This window comes from Rhinolophus ferrumequinum, chromosome 27, assembly GCF_004115265.2.
Source record: "Rhinolophus ferrumequinum isolate MPI-CBG mRhiFer1 chromosome 27, mRhiFer1_v1.p, whole genome shotgun sequence".
NCBI classification, from domain to species: domain Eukaryota; kingdom Metazoa; phylum Chordata; class Mammalia; order Chiroptera; family Rhinolophidae; genus Rhinolophus; species Rhinolophus ferrumequinum.
In genome coordinates, this window is record NC_046310.1 from 10788454 (window position 1) to 10805453 (window position 17000).

Here is a 17000-nt window from a genome sequence, read left to right on the forward strand (position 1 = left end):
TTATAAATGCTTTAAAGAAGCTAAAACTAGACAAGCCAACCTGAGAAACTTACTTCAGTTCCCTGAAGCTCACTTTTCTCAACTGACAAAAGAAGTAGAAGACTGCTTCTCACACTTGACTAATTATTGTAATTACTTAGGGCACTGGCCAGCACAGATTTTCAGGCCACTTAACCCTAAAAGATTATGATTCTAACAGTCTAAAGTGTGGAAATCTACTTTTAGTATATGTGCTGCTGAAGTGAGCACTGGAAATCTACTTTTAACAAGCATTCCACAGGACAGCTGGGATCAGACAGGTTTGGGAAACCTTGGATTAAAAGGTTTAAGTTGCTCTCAGCTCTAAATTGCACAATTCTAAGAATCTCTGGATCAGTAGTTTTCCAAGTTCTCCAGAGTCTTAAGGATTTCAGGAGATTGCCCCGAGAGACACCAAGCAGGGGGGGAAAGAAGGACAGGTATACGACTGTGAACACAGAACTCCACACCCCCTATCGCACCCCAACCAGAACACATACACTTTTGTTCACTGGGGCTTATGCAAACTTTTTTCATTTGAAGGAAGACTTTCCTATTTGGGGGGAAGGGGTAAGGAAAGAAGTCTCTACATACTTTATTTACTAGCCGGGGCAAATGTAAAGGGGTTGAGATGAGAACTGAGGAAAAAAATGTTATATTATCACACCACTGAAATACTAACATAAATTTTTAAATTAAACAGTAAATACGGTTGATGGAACTAAATAACACCTCTGAAATGAACACCTTAAAGCTGTGACTCTTCTGCCCCGGCTGAAAAGTTTAAATCTTAAAACTTACATAAAACCAAGCAGATCAGTGAGGTTAATGCAGAGTAAGTAATCAGATACCCACTAGTATCAAGGTAAATTAAAAAAGAAAAAAAAAACAACTATATATAGTCCACTCAATTATGACAGAAAAATTATGCCCTAGTTTCCTGTCAAGATGAAAAGTCAGGCGAGGCTAGAAAAGTGCGCTCAGTCTCTTCAGAGGGAAACTGAGATTATTAACCACCCCACATCTTACTGTCCCTTCTCTTCTTTACCATGTTTAATATACTCTATAAATAAAGCTCTTTCTCCAAAGGATCATGTAGGGAGCTCCAGCTAATCAGGACTTAGTCCCCTTGTGTCTTTTAGCAGAAGATGCTTTAAAAATATGTTGAGTTATAAGAGTGGGAGTTGTATCCAAAGAATGATGTTTCAGCCCCGCCCTTATCGCTTACTTCACAATGCCATGGCATTAAATTTAGTTACTGATGCTTCGCTTACATTTTATTTGCAGAGCTTGGAGAGAAAGGTAAGTAGAACAAGCTGTGAAATAACAAAGCAGGAAGTAGACACTGAAAGTGACGTGAGCCCTAAATAAGAGATCTGTACCTCGAGGGTCAGAGGGAACGGGAAGTGATGGAAGTACAGCGAGATGCCACGAAGGCCAGCTGTAGAAACAAAACAAGCAGCATGACTTCATTTTCACTACCAATCAAAATTTTAAACTGCTATGTTTTTAAGATGGTGCTTAATGATGAAAGATCCTATAGACTTAGGAATAAACAAAGCATACTGAAAAATACTCATCTACTTCCAATCCCTCCCACACCCCAACCAAAAGGGATGAAGGGTTTTGTTTTGTTTACAGGCACAAATCCAGAAGGATTGGTAGGAGATATGGCAACAAAATTCTAGCAGCTGAAAAACATCGAAGCATCTTCTCTCTCTGCTCCACACAATCAGCTAACTGCCTCTCCCCTATCTTGGCAAGAAAACGGAACTTTACTCTGTGAAAAGGAGGGAGTCTAGATCCCGGGAGACATGAGACACAGCTGAAGTGAGGGCACTGCACTGAGACCAGGGTATCCAGACATTTGTCTGACACCAGATGCAAAGGCGCTCAGACTAAATTAGCAGTCTTCCAAGTTAGCAGTCTTCCTAATTTGGCTCAAAAGCCCCAGCAGCCAGGCGTTCACATTACACACAGGTGACTGAAAAAACTCCTCTGGAAAAACTGCATAATCTAAGAAATAAGACAGGAAGTTACCGGCATGGAGGTTTCTCAACTGACTGGCACAGCCTGATCACCCTACAGTGAGGCTCAGTTGACAAGCCCAACTCTTTCTCTTGGCGCTTCCAACACTCTGTCAGTCCTCATGTGACACATAAGCAGATTACTAAAGCTAATCAGACATCTGGAAAATGCCTCTACTGTCAAAGAAAAACCAAGATAAACAACCTGGAGGAAAAGAGATGCTATAAGGAAAAAAAAATACTATTGATAAACATTACAACCATGAAACAGGAACAGGATGTTATCTCGAAAATTCAGAGAACAAAAGAGAAATCTTAGAAATATGACAGCATAAATGAAAAACTCAACAGAAGGGTAGTTGAGTAGACCTACCAGGAAATAGTGTCAAACGATGAGATAGAAAAATAAGAGAGAAAATAAAATTAAAGGACCAGTCCTGAAGGCCCAATATCTGCTCAAGAAGAGTTCCAGAGAGAAGAAAATAAGAAAGAAAGAAAGAAAGAAAGAAAGAAAGAAAGAAAGAAAGAAAGAAAGAAAGAAAGAAAGAGAAAGAACGAGAAAAGGAAATTTCCCAGAACTGAAGGAATGAGTTTCCAGACCAGAAGCCACATGTTCTTCCAATGGATATGGATGAAAACAGATCCACATCACAACACATCATCATGAAATTTGAAAGAGAAAAAACAGGTCATATACAAGGTCTCAAAAATCTTCTTCATCCCAGGCTCCCCTTCTCAGTGAACTACCAGAGGATACAGCACAGCAAAGCAAAAAAGTAATAAAAACAGAAGGAAGGTCCATCCAAGAACCAGACGACCCACCACAGAACCAAAGCAAAGTGAGTTCCAGGGTGAGGAGGAGGACTGGCCGGGGAAGACAGCTGTGCTCAGAAGTTACCAGGCCACGAACCCAGATCAGATCAGAGCAGCGTAGAGGGTCTGGCAAAGACATCTCCAAGATGAAACTGAAAGAATACCTGAAGCATGTGCATTTTGGTAGGAAAGTTAAGCCGAGTTTGAGCCAGAGTTAGAAAACTAAACAAATAAGGGGGGACAACAACCAAAACTATCAAGTACAAGAAAACCAACAAGCTATGAGAAAAAGTAAGAGAGCTAAATCCTCATCTTCCATTGTGGGAGGTCAACTTATGATGCCCAAAACTAAAAAAAAACCCAAGAAGTAGCAACACACATCTCATTTAGAGGTATGGGCAATAAATACCAGAATAATTATCTCAAAGAGCACAAAGTATGTAATCTATCAAGGGAGAGACAACGCACGGGAAGAAGCCAGGACATGCTGTTCATCTTAACAGACCCTGTAGAACTGTCTGATTATAGTGAAATATTTTTCATATATTTGAACTAAGTATACGTGTAAAACTTTATTAAAACTTAACACCTTTAAAATCTGGATTACAAATAAAGTACAGGAATGTTAAGTTTGCCTGTGAATTCCACTTGTATTTATTATTAGTAACTGCAGCAACAGAAAGAGCCAATTAATTCCTTTATGTATTGAAAAACCGACTAAACACAAAAGACTACATCAAACAAATTCAAGACATGCAAGACAAGCAACTATTTCTGGAGGCGAGGCATCAGCACAATCAAGCAGCAATACGAAAAAAAATTTTACAGAACACAATCACAGAAACCCTCAATAAAAACATGGCACGTGAATGATTTGCCTTATTATAGTGTCTAAGCATCTGCTTCCAATTAATGATTAACAATGTCAATATGCAGTATTCCTCATTTGACTGTCACTGAAGGAGCAGGTGAAAAGCTGGATTCAGTAAGACACAGGAATCGTAATTAATGAACCTTCAATGCAACTCAATGGGCTATGTAACTTTAAAACTGTCCTCTCAGCACACAAGGGAAAGGTAGAATGCAATTAGCCACGTCTTCCCTTTGCCACTAAGAAAACTAGAGGACATGTTTTTTAAAACTAGGAATAATGCATTTTCAGTGGGTTTGTACGGGCAAGTCTTTTATATCAATGTGATTGTGCTTCAAAGCTGTGTAACAGCTCAGGTGGGTTATAACATGTAATATGCTAGAAGCTATGTGCTAAGTAAGGCAAATAAAAGCATTAAGTAATACCTTCTTACAGAGAGCTCGCAGCTTGAAAGCAGAAAAATGAAATGCAAAGTGTTCATAAAAGACTTAAGGAAAAAACTTACTGTTCCCCAAACTCCAAATTTGCTTGTTTTAATCACTGTTAGCTATTCGGTATAGTTAATAAGCTTAACGCTCTTTATATGTTTAAAAAAGGAAAACATTCCATTTTCCTGAAAGTCTGCAAATGACAACATTCTTCACAAAATTTTCTCTACCATGAGCACACTAATAAATTCTACACGTAGGAGTTAAGCATAAGAAAAAGAGGACCAAGAATCACAACCTGTACCTTTTTGTTAAATGCCCAAATTTTGTCCCATTCCATGTTCACAACTGAACGTGAGGAGCCCTAGAAAAACAATGACATAAAGGATGAGTATTAATTAGGATATTTTCTTTAAGTTAAGCTATGCATGTAGGAAAAAATAAGCCCAATAATTACCTGCAAGTTTATTTCCACTGGAATATAGAACTTATTATGTACAAGCTAATTTGGTTACCATAAACAGGTCCAGTCAACAGACCTATCTTTTACTGGGTAAAAATACGACAGCTGCCATTGCCCAACTCTAGCTTAGAAGTTTAGGATACTCTCAATGTTCCACTGTTATTAACGGTGCTAAACATATTCTTTCAAAAAAAATATTCTGCCCTTGTATTCTAAGGAACAACAGAAAGAAAAACAGGAATAACAAAGACTAAAGGGATTATCAACAGACACTTGAAAATTTGAGCAGAAAAGCTGGAAAAGAAACCATAACTCACCTGAGCAGCAATAAACTGCTTCAGTCCTTCAACTGTCATCCCTCTTCTCAGTACGCCACGGACCGTAGGAAACCTTGGGTCATCCCTGTGAAATAGGGACATTTGTAAGCACTAAGGAAATTTTTTAAATATGTAGTTGCAGACAGTATGAATTATCTTAATGAATATTATATTCAACTTGTTAAGTATATGGAATAAGAGCTGGTTATAATAATTCATAGATCACAGCACAAGTGAGCCCAAGTTCATGGAAGAGGAAAACTGCTTACCAACCAGTATTGCTCAGTAAAATAAATGCACTACCAGAAAGAGTAAAAGCATATTTGCGAAAAGACACAAGGGTGATATCTTCAAATACAGAAAACCCACTCATTAAAACATTATTTTTTATTTAACAAACATTCCATGTCTCTATCTACATATGACCATGACCATGAGAACAGATCTATGGAGGCCCAGAGACTCACAACTACTTTTCTATTAGATGCTGAGATCCACAGAGGATGTGCCCTTATGGGTTTTCCGTTCCCACGTGCCATGGTCCACAACAGGTAGTCTATGTTTGTAGTACTCAAAGGGAAGGGGGAGCTAATGCACTGGAGGAAATGAAGACAAAAGGACCAGAAATCCTACAGGCCTACCCATTTCACCTCCTTCCAGCCATCCGCCCCAGCACTCAAAGCAGTCCTTACTTCTTCTCAATTCTAGGCCACAGTATACATACCATCCATCTACTAGTCCTTCGTTGACAAACCATGTGAGTTTTCTTTTAGACAGCACTGTGTTGTTGAGATTTAGCCGACTATATTCCCAAATATATGGTTTTCTTATGCCTAAAGCTTCAATAATCCAATAGAACTGTTCATCTCGGTCATGGTATTCTGTTGTTCTCAGGGCATGTGTAACACCTTCAATGCTATCCACTATGGGGCAGGCAAAATCATACGTCGGATAAACACTAGGAAAAAAGGAATATTTTGAAAATCAGCATGATGCATTTTACCCTTTCCATCTTAGGTTAGGCATTATAAACAGGAATACTAATTTAAAATGATTCTTTACAAGAATTTTTATAAAACTGACATGTTTTATGACTCATAATAATTAAGGTATACCAAAACACCAGACTGAGAACAATGAATCAGTTACCCACTTAATATCAAACGAAAAAAGCAAACTTGCAACTTGACAACTGGGTATTGACACAACAAATTCTACTATCATGTTTCTGTAATGACCAACGCACATCAAGAGAGGAAGCAACAGCAATATACAGAATAATTTTGAAGGAATTTAGCTTTTCAGTATCTTAATTAATCCCACACTTAAGGAAACTGAATTACTTTTGTAATGAACTGCACTCAAGAACAGTTTCCTTCTCTGACAAGCAAAAAAATTATTATGTGAATTAAAACTCCATTTAGGATGGAATACTCTCACAAAAATTTCTGCCTAAAATAATATACACAACACATAAGCAGTTTCCATTTGAATTTTTAAAAATATATTACTGCATTATGACTAATTTTTAAGATATGACTTCAGTAAAGTATTATTGTATTAGGCTTTGCAATTATTTGATACTGAAAATGTGTATGCAAATTCACTTTTCCAAATGTATTCTAAGTATTGGCTTAATAAAACAAGGAGCAATCACCCTATTAAAATGAAGGACACTGGGAACACTAAGTTAAGAATGCTATCATTCTAAATATAGGCGGATGAAATAGACAAGAATTAAAAGACTTCTACATAAAGAACTCAGAATATTTGGCTAGTTTCATTAGTTTGTGTTTCACATAATCCACTGTGTAAAATTTCACTTTCCTTGACTATAATAGTGGTTATTTTATAAACACTGAAATGGTAGAAAGTGGAATACAGTATAGCTACATGGTATCATATATCACAATTCTTTAAAATATGTATTTTTCACTGATTAATATATTATAAAGGTTTTGTGGTGGTTGTTTTCATTTGCTGTTTGTGTGTTTGCTTTGATATTTTTGCTCTTGTCCTACCAATCTTATGCAATAGTGCAGATTACAAAATATATTTATAATGGTTGGACTAGATTCTTATGTTTGTATCAAATAAGTTGATGGAAAAATTTTTTAAATGAAGGACATATATACATGTATACACACACACACATAACCACACATATAAGGGTTTATCTATAGACACACACATCTGGCACTCACAAGTTTAAAGCAAGTCACATTAGCTAAGCAAGATAACATTACATTCACTATCACCTCAGAAGTTAAATTCAGCATTGGTATGTAATAGGCTTCTTCAAAGGATAAGAAAATATATTCTATTGTTACTTGATAAAGGAAATTAATGGGTGAGGGACCATTTAAAGAAAAACAATCTGTTAAACTGAAAACCCACACAGAAAACTAAGTGAAACTAGAAAAAAACACATGCTACTTTCTTGTATTGCTCATTTCTGTAAATTTTCAGAACAATCACAATCATGAATTAATTTACGCACAGTAGAATCAAAGTTTGCAATAGGAAGAGAAATATCTTCATCTCAAGACACACATCACAGTATACCTACTCAATACATAAAAAGCAACTTTAGGCAGACACGTGACTTCCATAGTTGGCAGTGACCCTGAAATAATAATGTCGTACACCCTTCCCTGACAGATTGGTAACAGCCCCTGAAAGGCTACATGCCAGGTCATATGCCATGAACAAAGACCAGGTATCCTGACTGCTCTCTACCTACTCCCCGTTTACAGACAGCACCAAAGCAAAGCATAGCTGGCTACCCAGCATAATGAAGCGGGTAACACTTACTTGTACTTATTTCCAGTTCTTGGGTGTGGTTGAATTTTGCAGCGGTAAAGTGTTGGGTCCCGCATGCACCCATTGTTACTGCTCATGTCAATTTTTGCTCGCAAACAACAGGACTGACCAAACTGGCTCCCTTTTTTCATTTCTTCCCACATTTGCAGATTCTTCTCAACAGCTATAAAATGAGAGTTACATTACAGTTTATCTAATGGGTTGAATTTAAATTATTTTACTACTCCTGTAAGTTGATACATATGATAAGCACACTCCACTGGTGTAAAAGTACTTCAATAGTTCCAATATCTGGTACCAAGAGCCCATGTACTACTTTGGATGCAGAAGTCTCACGCAACACTTGGGAAATGTACTCTATAAATACGCCTTAGAAGTCAATCCAGTCCACTGATGTAGCACTGATGGAGGCCAAGAGAGGAAGGACGGCCGAGGCCTGAAGCTTTCTCTCACCCCGTGTTGCCTCTTTTCCCTCACTGGCCGGCCCCCTCACATCTAACACTGTGCCTTTGAAGCAGAAGCAGTCTGTCCCTTCGCCGCCTCATGCCCAGGGGACAGACCGGCCCAGCCCAGCCCGCAGGGCTCACGGGCGTCGGCGCTGCAGCCCGTGCCCGTCTGAAGAACACGGCTCGGGCTGAGAGCCTGCGCCCGGGGGCTCCCTCACAGCTCCTTCAGTCATTCCAGTGGGAAGCAGGACACTCTTGGATCCGAGAAACGAGAGATGACAGAAAACAGACAGCGATAGGTTTAATCCCAGAAAAAAGAACTCTCTATCCCAAGTGACTATGTTCCTACCTGAGTCAGAATATTGAAAACCCGCCCCATATGGATAAACACACAACTGTTAAACAATGATTCTCAGTGGCAACTACTGAAGGTGTGATGGACACTCTGCCTGCTTTCAAAGAATCAAGTTAGGTCTAAAAAGTCCAGTTGTTAACTAGCTTTAAAAATGTAGAGATCTCTATAACAATTTGAATTTACTAGACTTCCCAAATGTGACACTCAAGATTTAAATATAATAATAGCATGAAAGTTCTGGCAACATGATTATAGAGTAAAAATAACCTGATTCTGAAGCTCAGGAAACGAGTACTGAATAAGAAAGACAAACGGTGATACCAAGTTTATATATTATACCCACATGTACCCACATGTCGAAAGGAAGATTTAGGTAAATAACATCATCATCATTTTAGAAAGCCTAAGTATTTAAATTAAGGAAAAAAAATGTTGCAGAAGGAATCATTCAAATGGAATAAATGGAATGAATTCATTCCAAAAGCCTGCACGAGGTAAGTGAAATGCTGAGGACACGCACCCTTCACATGGAGTTGTGATGCGAACTAACAAAGTAGTAACAAGGCAAAGATGACAGACAAAGAAAAGATTTCTAAGAGATGGACTAACGTACGAATCATATCCCCAAATGTGTCTGAAACCAGCATCTTTCACAGAAATCATGTTCTACTAAAGATACAGAATACAAGAGTATCAAGTAGAATATAAAACACTAAATGTGCCTTACAGTTTTTTCTATGCTTGGATTCTATCCTCTGCTCACGTTCAGCTTTCATCTGCTCAGCAGGCGTGTCATCCACATAGGCCTTCCCTTCCTGAATTAGCTTCTCTGCGTATTTCATTATGGTTTCAAAATGATCCGAGGTGTAAGTAAATTGATCTGGTTTGATATGCAACAATGCAACATCTTCCAAGATAACCTGCAATAAGAATCCAAAATAACCATCAGTTTATCTTCTGCATTTTCCTTGTGTATTTTCAATCCTTGATTCTGCTTTTGGGCAAATGTAATAACACACCATCAGTCTTATAAAGCCTGAAAATGGTTGTGGAAATTGCATGATATTAGATAAGGCAAAAAAAAAAAAAAAGATTCATTATACTAGCCTCCAAATTTTCAGCTGAGAAAGCTGATCATATGATGGAGCTTTCCATTTACTCTGGAAAAGCTGGCTATTATTGGTCATACTGACAATTATTTGCCCTCTTTGAATATATTGCAGTGCTTCTGAATAAAGATGATACAAGAGGCTAGGAAACTTTCACATTTTCCAATACCTACTTAGTGTTTCATTCATAAACTTAAAATTATATGACAAAAAGGAGACCTGCCTCTACTGGCCAATTCATTTAAGAAACCGGTACTTATAGGAAAATGTAGCACTTAGGTAAACTCTACAATTGAAGAACCAAAGAATAAATTGAAGTTTTTTGGTATGCGAGCTCAGTATTCCTTGGCTTACATCTCAGACACAGAATATACAGATGAGGGGGGAAAGCAGCTATGAGAACGAGCTTAATTTAGCATTTTCATACCATGAAGGTATCAGGTCACCCTCCGATTTCAATGCACTTGTCTGACAAAGGGTCATCACTGCACCTTTAATTACCTTCTCAAAATCTTCCTTCTCTTTTTCAGGATTTGTGTCATCAAATCTCATGATCAGTTTCCCTTTAAAGTTAACCTGGTAGTGCTGGTTCAGAAGAGCAGCTTTTGCATGCCCAATGTGTAAGTAACTAAAACAAAAACATTTCACAAAGAAACTCATTAACATGCTTTAACTAAAAACTTAAACTTAACCTTTCTGAGGAGATGAGAACTAAACAAAACTCCGTCCGTCTAGTCGGTACTCCTCTCACATTTTATTTTCTAACAGGAAGGGCTGTGATAGAAAATCTGACCCTGACCAGAAGGAAAAAAAAGACTACCACATTTATAAAATAACCATTAAGAAATAGTTTCGTACGTAAAATCTCACGAAGGGACACGTTATTTACAAACATTACAACCTTAAAGAGAATCTTTTTCTTTTCTTCGAAGAGGAATAAATAAATGGTCGTTTAGTTATAGGAAAACTGCTTCCGAAACTGTTTCAATGTTACGTGGTACTGTATCTTTAATAAGACCTGATGCTATCCAGAACTGGCACCACGAAAGCACACTAGAGTAGCACGCTGAGACTGTCAATGCGATAACTAAATGAAAGAGCATATGGGGATTAAGGGGCACAGAAAAGCTACTTCAGTTTTCTCAGAAGCCTGAATAAAAGACTTTAACTAAATGATCTTGAAGGGCTCATCCAGTACCAACACTCCGTGAATCACACCCTATGGAAACACTATTCTGTTCCTACGGGCAGTTCACAGTCATAAGGAATAAAATAAATCCGAGGTACTGTTGGTAATACTACACATCAATTTCATCCTCTATCAATGGGGTGAGTAAAAAGCAATGTCCTGACCACTATGCTGAAAAAATGCTTTATAGGGCAGCACACAAGGCATTAAGCATGGACATTTAATCGGCTCTCACTAATTTTTATTTGTTTTAATTGATAATGGTAGCTGCAGTCACACTGTTCTACAGTCTCATAGTTTCACACACGGCTGACAACAATCGGGGAGGAAAAAGTGTAACACTTTGCGTGTCTTTATATCAGTTTTCAAATCAATTCTTTTTTTTTAGAAATTCATGCAGCCTTCTAGATCAAAGATTCAATTGTAAGAATGGTTTATATGCACAGGTTAATGCAGACATGTACAATGCAATGCACTTAGGATTATTCAAAACTTTCTGCATAAATACAGGGCTGTATCCCAGATGAAATTCTAGAACAAATAAAAGACATTAGGGAAAACTTAATAAAATCCAAACAAAGGTATGGAATTTAGATGATAATAACGTCAATATTGGTTCATCAGTTGTGACAAAGGCACCATAATAATATAAGGAGTTAACATTAGGGAAAACAGGGTGCAGAGTACAAGGGAACTTTCTGTACTATTTTTGCAACGTTCCTATGAATTTAAAACTATTCTAAAATAAAGTTGATTAAAAATAAAATAGAGAACTGTGTTACACCCATAACATGCTATACCTATGAAAAGAAATAAGAAAACACTAATAACCACTGAGTACCTACTATGTGACAGTTAAGGTGCTAGGCTTTAAATTCAGGAATTAAGAGGGGTGATGAAATCAAACAATTATCTTATGCTTAAAGGTATTATTTGTATATCTGAAATAATGTGTGCAGTTCTAACAACTTAAAACCTCAAGAAAGCTAACAGGACTATAAAATATTCACAGGGAAACTAAAATAATCAGCCCAAGAGACAACCTACATCAGAATAGTTAAAGAAAGAAAATAAGACTCATGCTGCATTCGTTAGTATTGATGCTGAACTGGGCTTCTGCCACATGTAACAGACACAGGCCTATAATTTTAGGTCAGATGGACTCTAGAGCCAGACAGCATTGGTCTGAGTTGGCAAGTTACTAAAACACTGTATGAATCAGTTTTGTAACATGAAGATGCCTTCCTCACAGTGCTTAGGATTAAATTAGTTACTACATATAAAGTGCGTGGTAGTATCTGCACGTAACAGGTGCTATATAAATGTCAGCTAAGAATAAGAAGAAAAGGCAAGAGTCAAGCCTTCTGGCCTTTCATGCAAGGCACGAGGAAAAAAAAGATTAAAAAAATAATTAAAGAACTCTTTAGCAATATAAGGGGATATGATCAAAATTATGAATATTTTAAAAACCTGGATACTGTTTTATATTCCAAATCCCAAAACTATATTCAGCCAAGAGCATGGATTCTGAAATTGATATAATTTAGAACAGGTAAGCATATTTTATACAGTAAATAATAAACACAAGGAGCTCCTCGCTATTCAAGAAGTTAACAGAAAATACAAAAAAATTCAAAAAGGACAAATGTTCAAATGGCACACCTATAAAGAACCACTGCTAAGAAAGTGCTTTCATTAAACCATTCAAGTCACCACCCAACAGGACAACCATGACCTCTCACAGCGGATACACAGGAGCAGAATATTGGGTGGTAGTGACCCAAGATGTCTGCGGGAATTAAACCATGTTAAGATAGGTGCTATTTATGACTGATTCCAGCCAGCCAACTACAATCATTTAATGATTCAGTCTGTAAATTTTCCAGAAGTATTATTTCTCTTTCAGCTCCTTCTAAATATCCTTTATTTCACTACCTGAATTAGCCAACTTAGAGAAGCAGAGTGAAATGTGGAATTCTAAAACTGATTTTGCTGTCAATGGCATTATGAAATACCCTGTAAAGAACTATTAAAAACAGCTAAAATAAAACTGTTTCTCTGCCACTTTCTATTGTCCACACACTCCGCTTACCACAGATGGGTAAGAATTTGGCGATAGACTACAAAATCTGAAGTTAAACAAAATTTGGAAGAAAATAATCATCCCATTTACAAACGAAGGCGCAATGCTTCCCTAATGGCTAAGTTCCTAAGGCGGCTTTAATAAGAGGCGTTTTATTAGATGACTATCACTGGAAGGGCTCTAGTACAAAGCTTGTCTCCGGCTGGCCTGAGTGCAAACGCAGAGACACCCCCAGCCTTGGGGATGCTGGGCCAGGCCTGAGGAAGCCCCAGGCTGGTGTCCTCCAGCCAGCACAGCTTTGGGTTTTTTTCCCTAAGAGGTATTTAAGTGTTATTATTTTCTCTGGGTGCCAAGAGTAAAAAGGGCTGGGAAACCTGCTAATAATGGAAGGAACGGAGTAGGAATGGGCTTTTATCAGCTTTCCTTCCTGTACTTCGGGGGGGGGGTGGGGAAGCTTAGCAACGCTACCATAACTGCTGCAAATGGAAGGACTGCTCAAGGGCACAAATATAAATCCTTATTAAATGAAAGCCTAAAAATCTCAAAATGGAAATGAAACTTAAGTCTTTTTATTTACAGATGCTTTTCTATTATAATTAAAATTCTGTCTGGGGTAAAATACAAAGTTCTCTCTCCTATTGATTTAATAAACTAAAACTACAATTTTAATACAGTGACTGTCAATATTTAAGAAAACATTAAGATATTTAGAATTTTAACTCACACAATTAAAATTTTAATTTTCTTCTATATTATCGACCTATTATTAAAAATATTTGGTAGCTGTCTAAAGATTTTCCACTAAATATATTCAATTTTAATTTTTAAGTTGCATTTTCTTACCCACTAGCCTCTGGAGGAAATCTGACAGTAACTTTTCCCATCTCAGCACCCGGAAGCTCAATAAATTTACCAACATCTTGCTTTTTCTCAGGGGCCTGAAAAGTAGGACAGCAACAAAAATTGTTTTACGGTTAAATGTTTAAGAACACAATCACTCAACACACACTAGTCAGTACTCACTGTGCGCCTGGCATGGTTATGAGAAAAATAGTAACTAGAGCATCACCCTTGCACTCGCAGACTCAAAATTTCATGAAGGATGTAAATAAAACCAATACCAGTAAGAGGTACATGTATGTATACAGGGTGCTTGTTAGGGCAGTCAGTTGAAGTTAACCAACAGTATCTAAGATCATCAGGAAAAGCTTAGAAAGAGGTCAGAACCAAACTGGATCTTGAAAAATAAGTGGATATATATCAGATGGAGAGTGCATAAGGGCACTTATTCTAAGAAAAGGAGTAACAGCACAGGATACCCGTGAAAAGTTAGGAAAGCGTGCTGAGTGGGTGGGCAAGGAAGCTGAAAAAGTGAATTAGGTGCAAACGTGACAGTCCTTATAAGCTTGGCTTTTATGTTTTAGGCAATGGGAAGTTCGCAGGAGTAATGGAACCAATTATTTGTATTTTCAAAAAATGATGCCCAGGAGAGTGCAGAGGTGAACTAGAAAAAAAGAGACCAAAGAAGGAAAGTTAAGTGATAAGATTATAATATTAAATCAAGCAGTGGGTAATAATGAGGCCTCAATAAAAATCAACAGCAGTGGAGATAGAAAACAAATCTATAGATATGAAAACTTGTTGACCAATTAGATGTGCAGAGTGGTGAAGGGGTGAGTGAGGATTTTCAGCCAGACTGAGTGGACAGTAGGGTCTTTATCCAAGCAGGTAGTGGTTTGCAAGTTTCAGTGCATCAGAAAATCTTTAAATCATAACTTTACTACACATGCATGTGTAAAACAGATCAAAGTAGAGTGACTCTGGCTGGGGAAGATGACTTTTTCTACTGTCCTCTATGTCACATCCTCCTGCACAATCGACAAAAGGGCTCTGCAGAAGCCCAGGACCAATGGTCAATGGTTCAAAACCCAGAGAATAGGAGATTTAGGAGGAAGAAAAAGATGGTATAGCTATAAAATAATGAGATTTTAGTTACTTGGAGTCTGGGTTTCCTAAGGGACACACACTGGATGATCATACTCTTTTAGACATATAATTATGAAGATTAAAGCTTTATGTAGTTCAATACTTATAAAGGCAAGCCAAAACTTAACAAGGGCACAGTCATCCAACAAGATCTTTTTTTATTCATGAAAAAAACATAAATTATGAATAGAAAGAATTTTCTTTTCAGATCTGAGGTCTCAGACAAATACATCAGCATTAAATGAAATGAAAAGGGCTTACCACTTTAGCTTTGGCTGTTGAAACATTCCACTTGGTGCCTACTGACTGGAAGGCCTGCTGGGCTTCAAGAAATCCGAACCAGCGCTTCACATGAACCGGAGCTTTGTTCTGTTTCAGTTGTTCCTGCCACGCAGCATTTCCTATTAGCAAACATAATTTTAAAACCATTCAATAAATCTGCAACTTCAAAAGCAAAGTCCCAGTCATGGTTAATTTAAGTCAATGAGATGGCTTAAAGTTATGCTTCTATAATGCCGTTTTTAAAACCTGGGCATACATTGAAATGTTTGCTAACACTTGCAGACATTTTATAGGATTCACAAAAGTAAATTAAAAATATTTCTTTCTTCAGTTTAATTCACTGACGTGAACACTAAAGCCTGCCTTCACCACCACGATACACCCTCTATGAGGCCAATGCTACATTTTATAATTAAGAAAAGCTTTAAGGAGATCAACAAGAGAACAAAATAAAAATTAAGATCAAGAAGTAGCTCATTTCTTCAGGTGTAATATCAAAAATAGGTACTGAATCAAAGTTTATTTAACATCACAAAGCTACATCCGTTAGACATTATCTTTCTGTCACGAACATTAAGCCAAAAATCAAAATAGACAAAAATGTCATAATAAACCTATAGGTGAAAAGGTCTAACTAGAAAAGGCCTTCAGTTTATGTTGGTTATTATTACAATTTAATTTAATCTGGAGAGAAGTTTAGGCCACAAAAAAAGTAGACAGAATTAAAAAAACACACACACACATAACCCGGATTTAAAGAATAAAACATTTTGGCATATTTGCTACAGGTCTTGTTTTTATTTTACAGAAAATAAACTAATAATGTAAATCTTCTCTGTGCCTATCAGCAATCCCATTCTCTTACCTGTTGCAAACTAGCTGACCTCCTAGAGGAACAACTCCACATCACCCCACCCACCCACCTCGCTCACACACCTAATGAGCAACCCGAGATGACAGTGCCAGGAGTAAACTAATGGCTGACAGCAGAAGTGCTGGCATAAACGGGATGAGGGCTTCCTTGGCAGGAAAAGGCCAGCTCCAAAGGCAAAAGGGGAGCCGAGGTAGTGAGAGAGAGCTGACCTCGAGGGATAGCAGAGGATAGGGAATTCCTGTGACTGGATAGCAATAAAATAGCCAGAGTGGCCATTCCTTTGTAAGGAAGTCCTAAGTGACTGCTAATAGACAGACAGACAGGAGTTCATAAACACAGAAATATGTGTACTTCTTACCAGCAAAACATTCAATAATTAAAGTAGGACATTCTTCCCAAGAAGAATTACTGATACCTTTTAGGGTGGCCCAAACACACAAATCTGCTAAGCTCAAGGAGTTTCCGACTAAGTATGTTCTCAGAGACAGGCAATGATTGAGTTCATTGATCACAGAAGTAAACAAATTACAGGAAGACAACTTTGTAGCACTAAACTCCAACCAGTGATCAATCTGTGAACACAAAGACAGAAAAGAAATGCATCCAGAGTTTATATTTAAACAAAAACAATCTCAGTTAGAACCATGACTTTCTTATCTCAATGATAGAATTTACCTTTACGTGGATTTAATTATAACTGCCTTAATCTAAACTGGCACTTAAATGAACACATTTTGTTGTTCTTTTTCTATGCTTTGTTTGCAGGGGCAGTGAGGGGTACTTCAGGGAAGAAAAAGATGAGAAATGGCACAGGACTAACTTAATCAAACCCAACAGGTGGTACCTAACCAAATAGATTCATTCACTTGCAGATTTTAAAAGTATATACTTGGAAACTATTCTTTGCATTTTGAAT

The 17000-nt window shown here is 37.4% G+C and overlaps 1 protein-coding gene across 2 annotated transcripts in view; it reads right to left on the minus strand.

Moving 5' to 3' along the window:
* EPRS1 (glutamyl-prolyl-tRNA synthetase 1) overlaps positions 1 to 17000 on the minus strand; it is a 48637-nt gene that overhangs the window by 27684 nt on the left and 3953 nt on the right. The window contains exons 4-13 of one of the 2 annotated variants that reach the window (XM_033099595.1): positions 16500 to 16656; positions 15190 to 15329; positions 13786 to 13880; positions 10172 to 10298; positions 9289 to 9481; positions 7752 to 7923; positions 5662 to 5895; positions 4938 to 5022; positions 4462 to 4521; positions 4155 to 4175 (exon numbers count right to left, since the gene is read on the minus strand). In XM_033099595.1, the coding sequence (XP_032955486.1) occupies positions 4155 to 4175; positions 4462 to 4521; positions 4938 to 5022; positions 5662 to 5895; positions 7752 to 7923; positions 9289 to 9481; positions 10172 to 10298; positions 13786 to 13880; positions 15190 to 15329; positions 16500 to 16656 (1284 nt within the window). The remainder of the gene's footprint in view (positions 1 to 4154; positions 4176 to 4461; positions 4522 to 4937; positions 5023 to 5661; positions 5896 to 7751; positions 7924 to 9288; positions 9482 to 10171; positions 10299 to 13785; positions 13881 to 15189; positions 15330 to 16499; positions 16657 to 17000) is intronic. The other variant, XM_033099596.1, reaches the window with a different exon arrangement.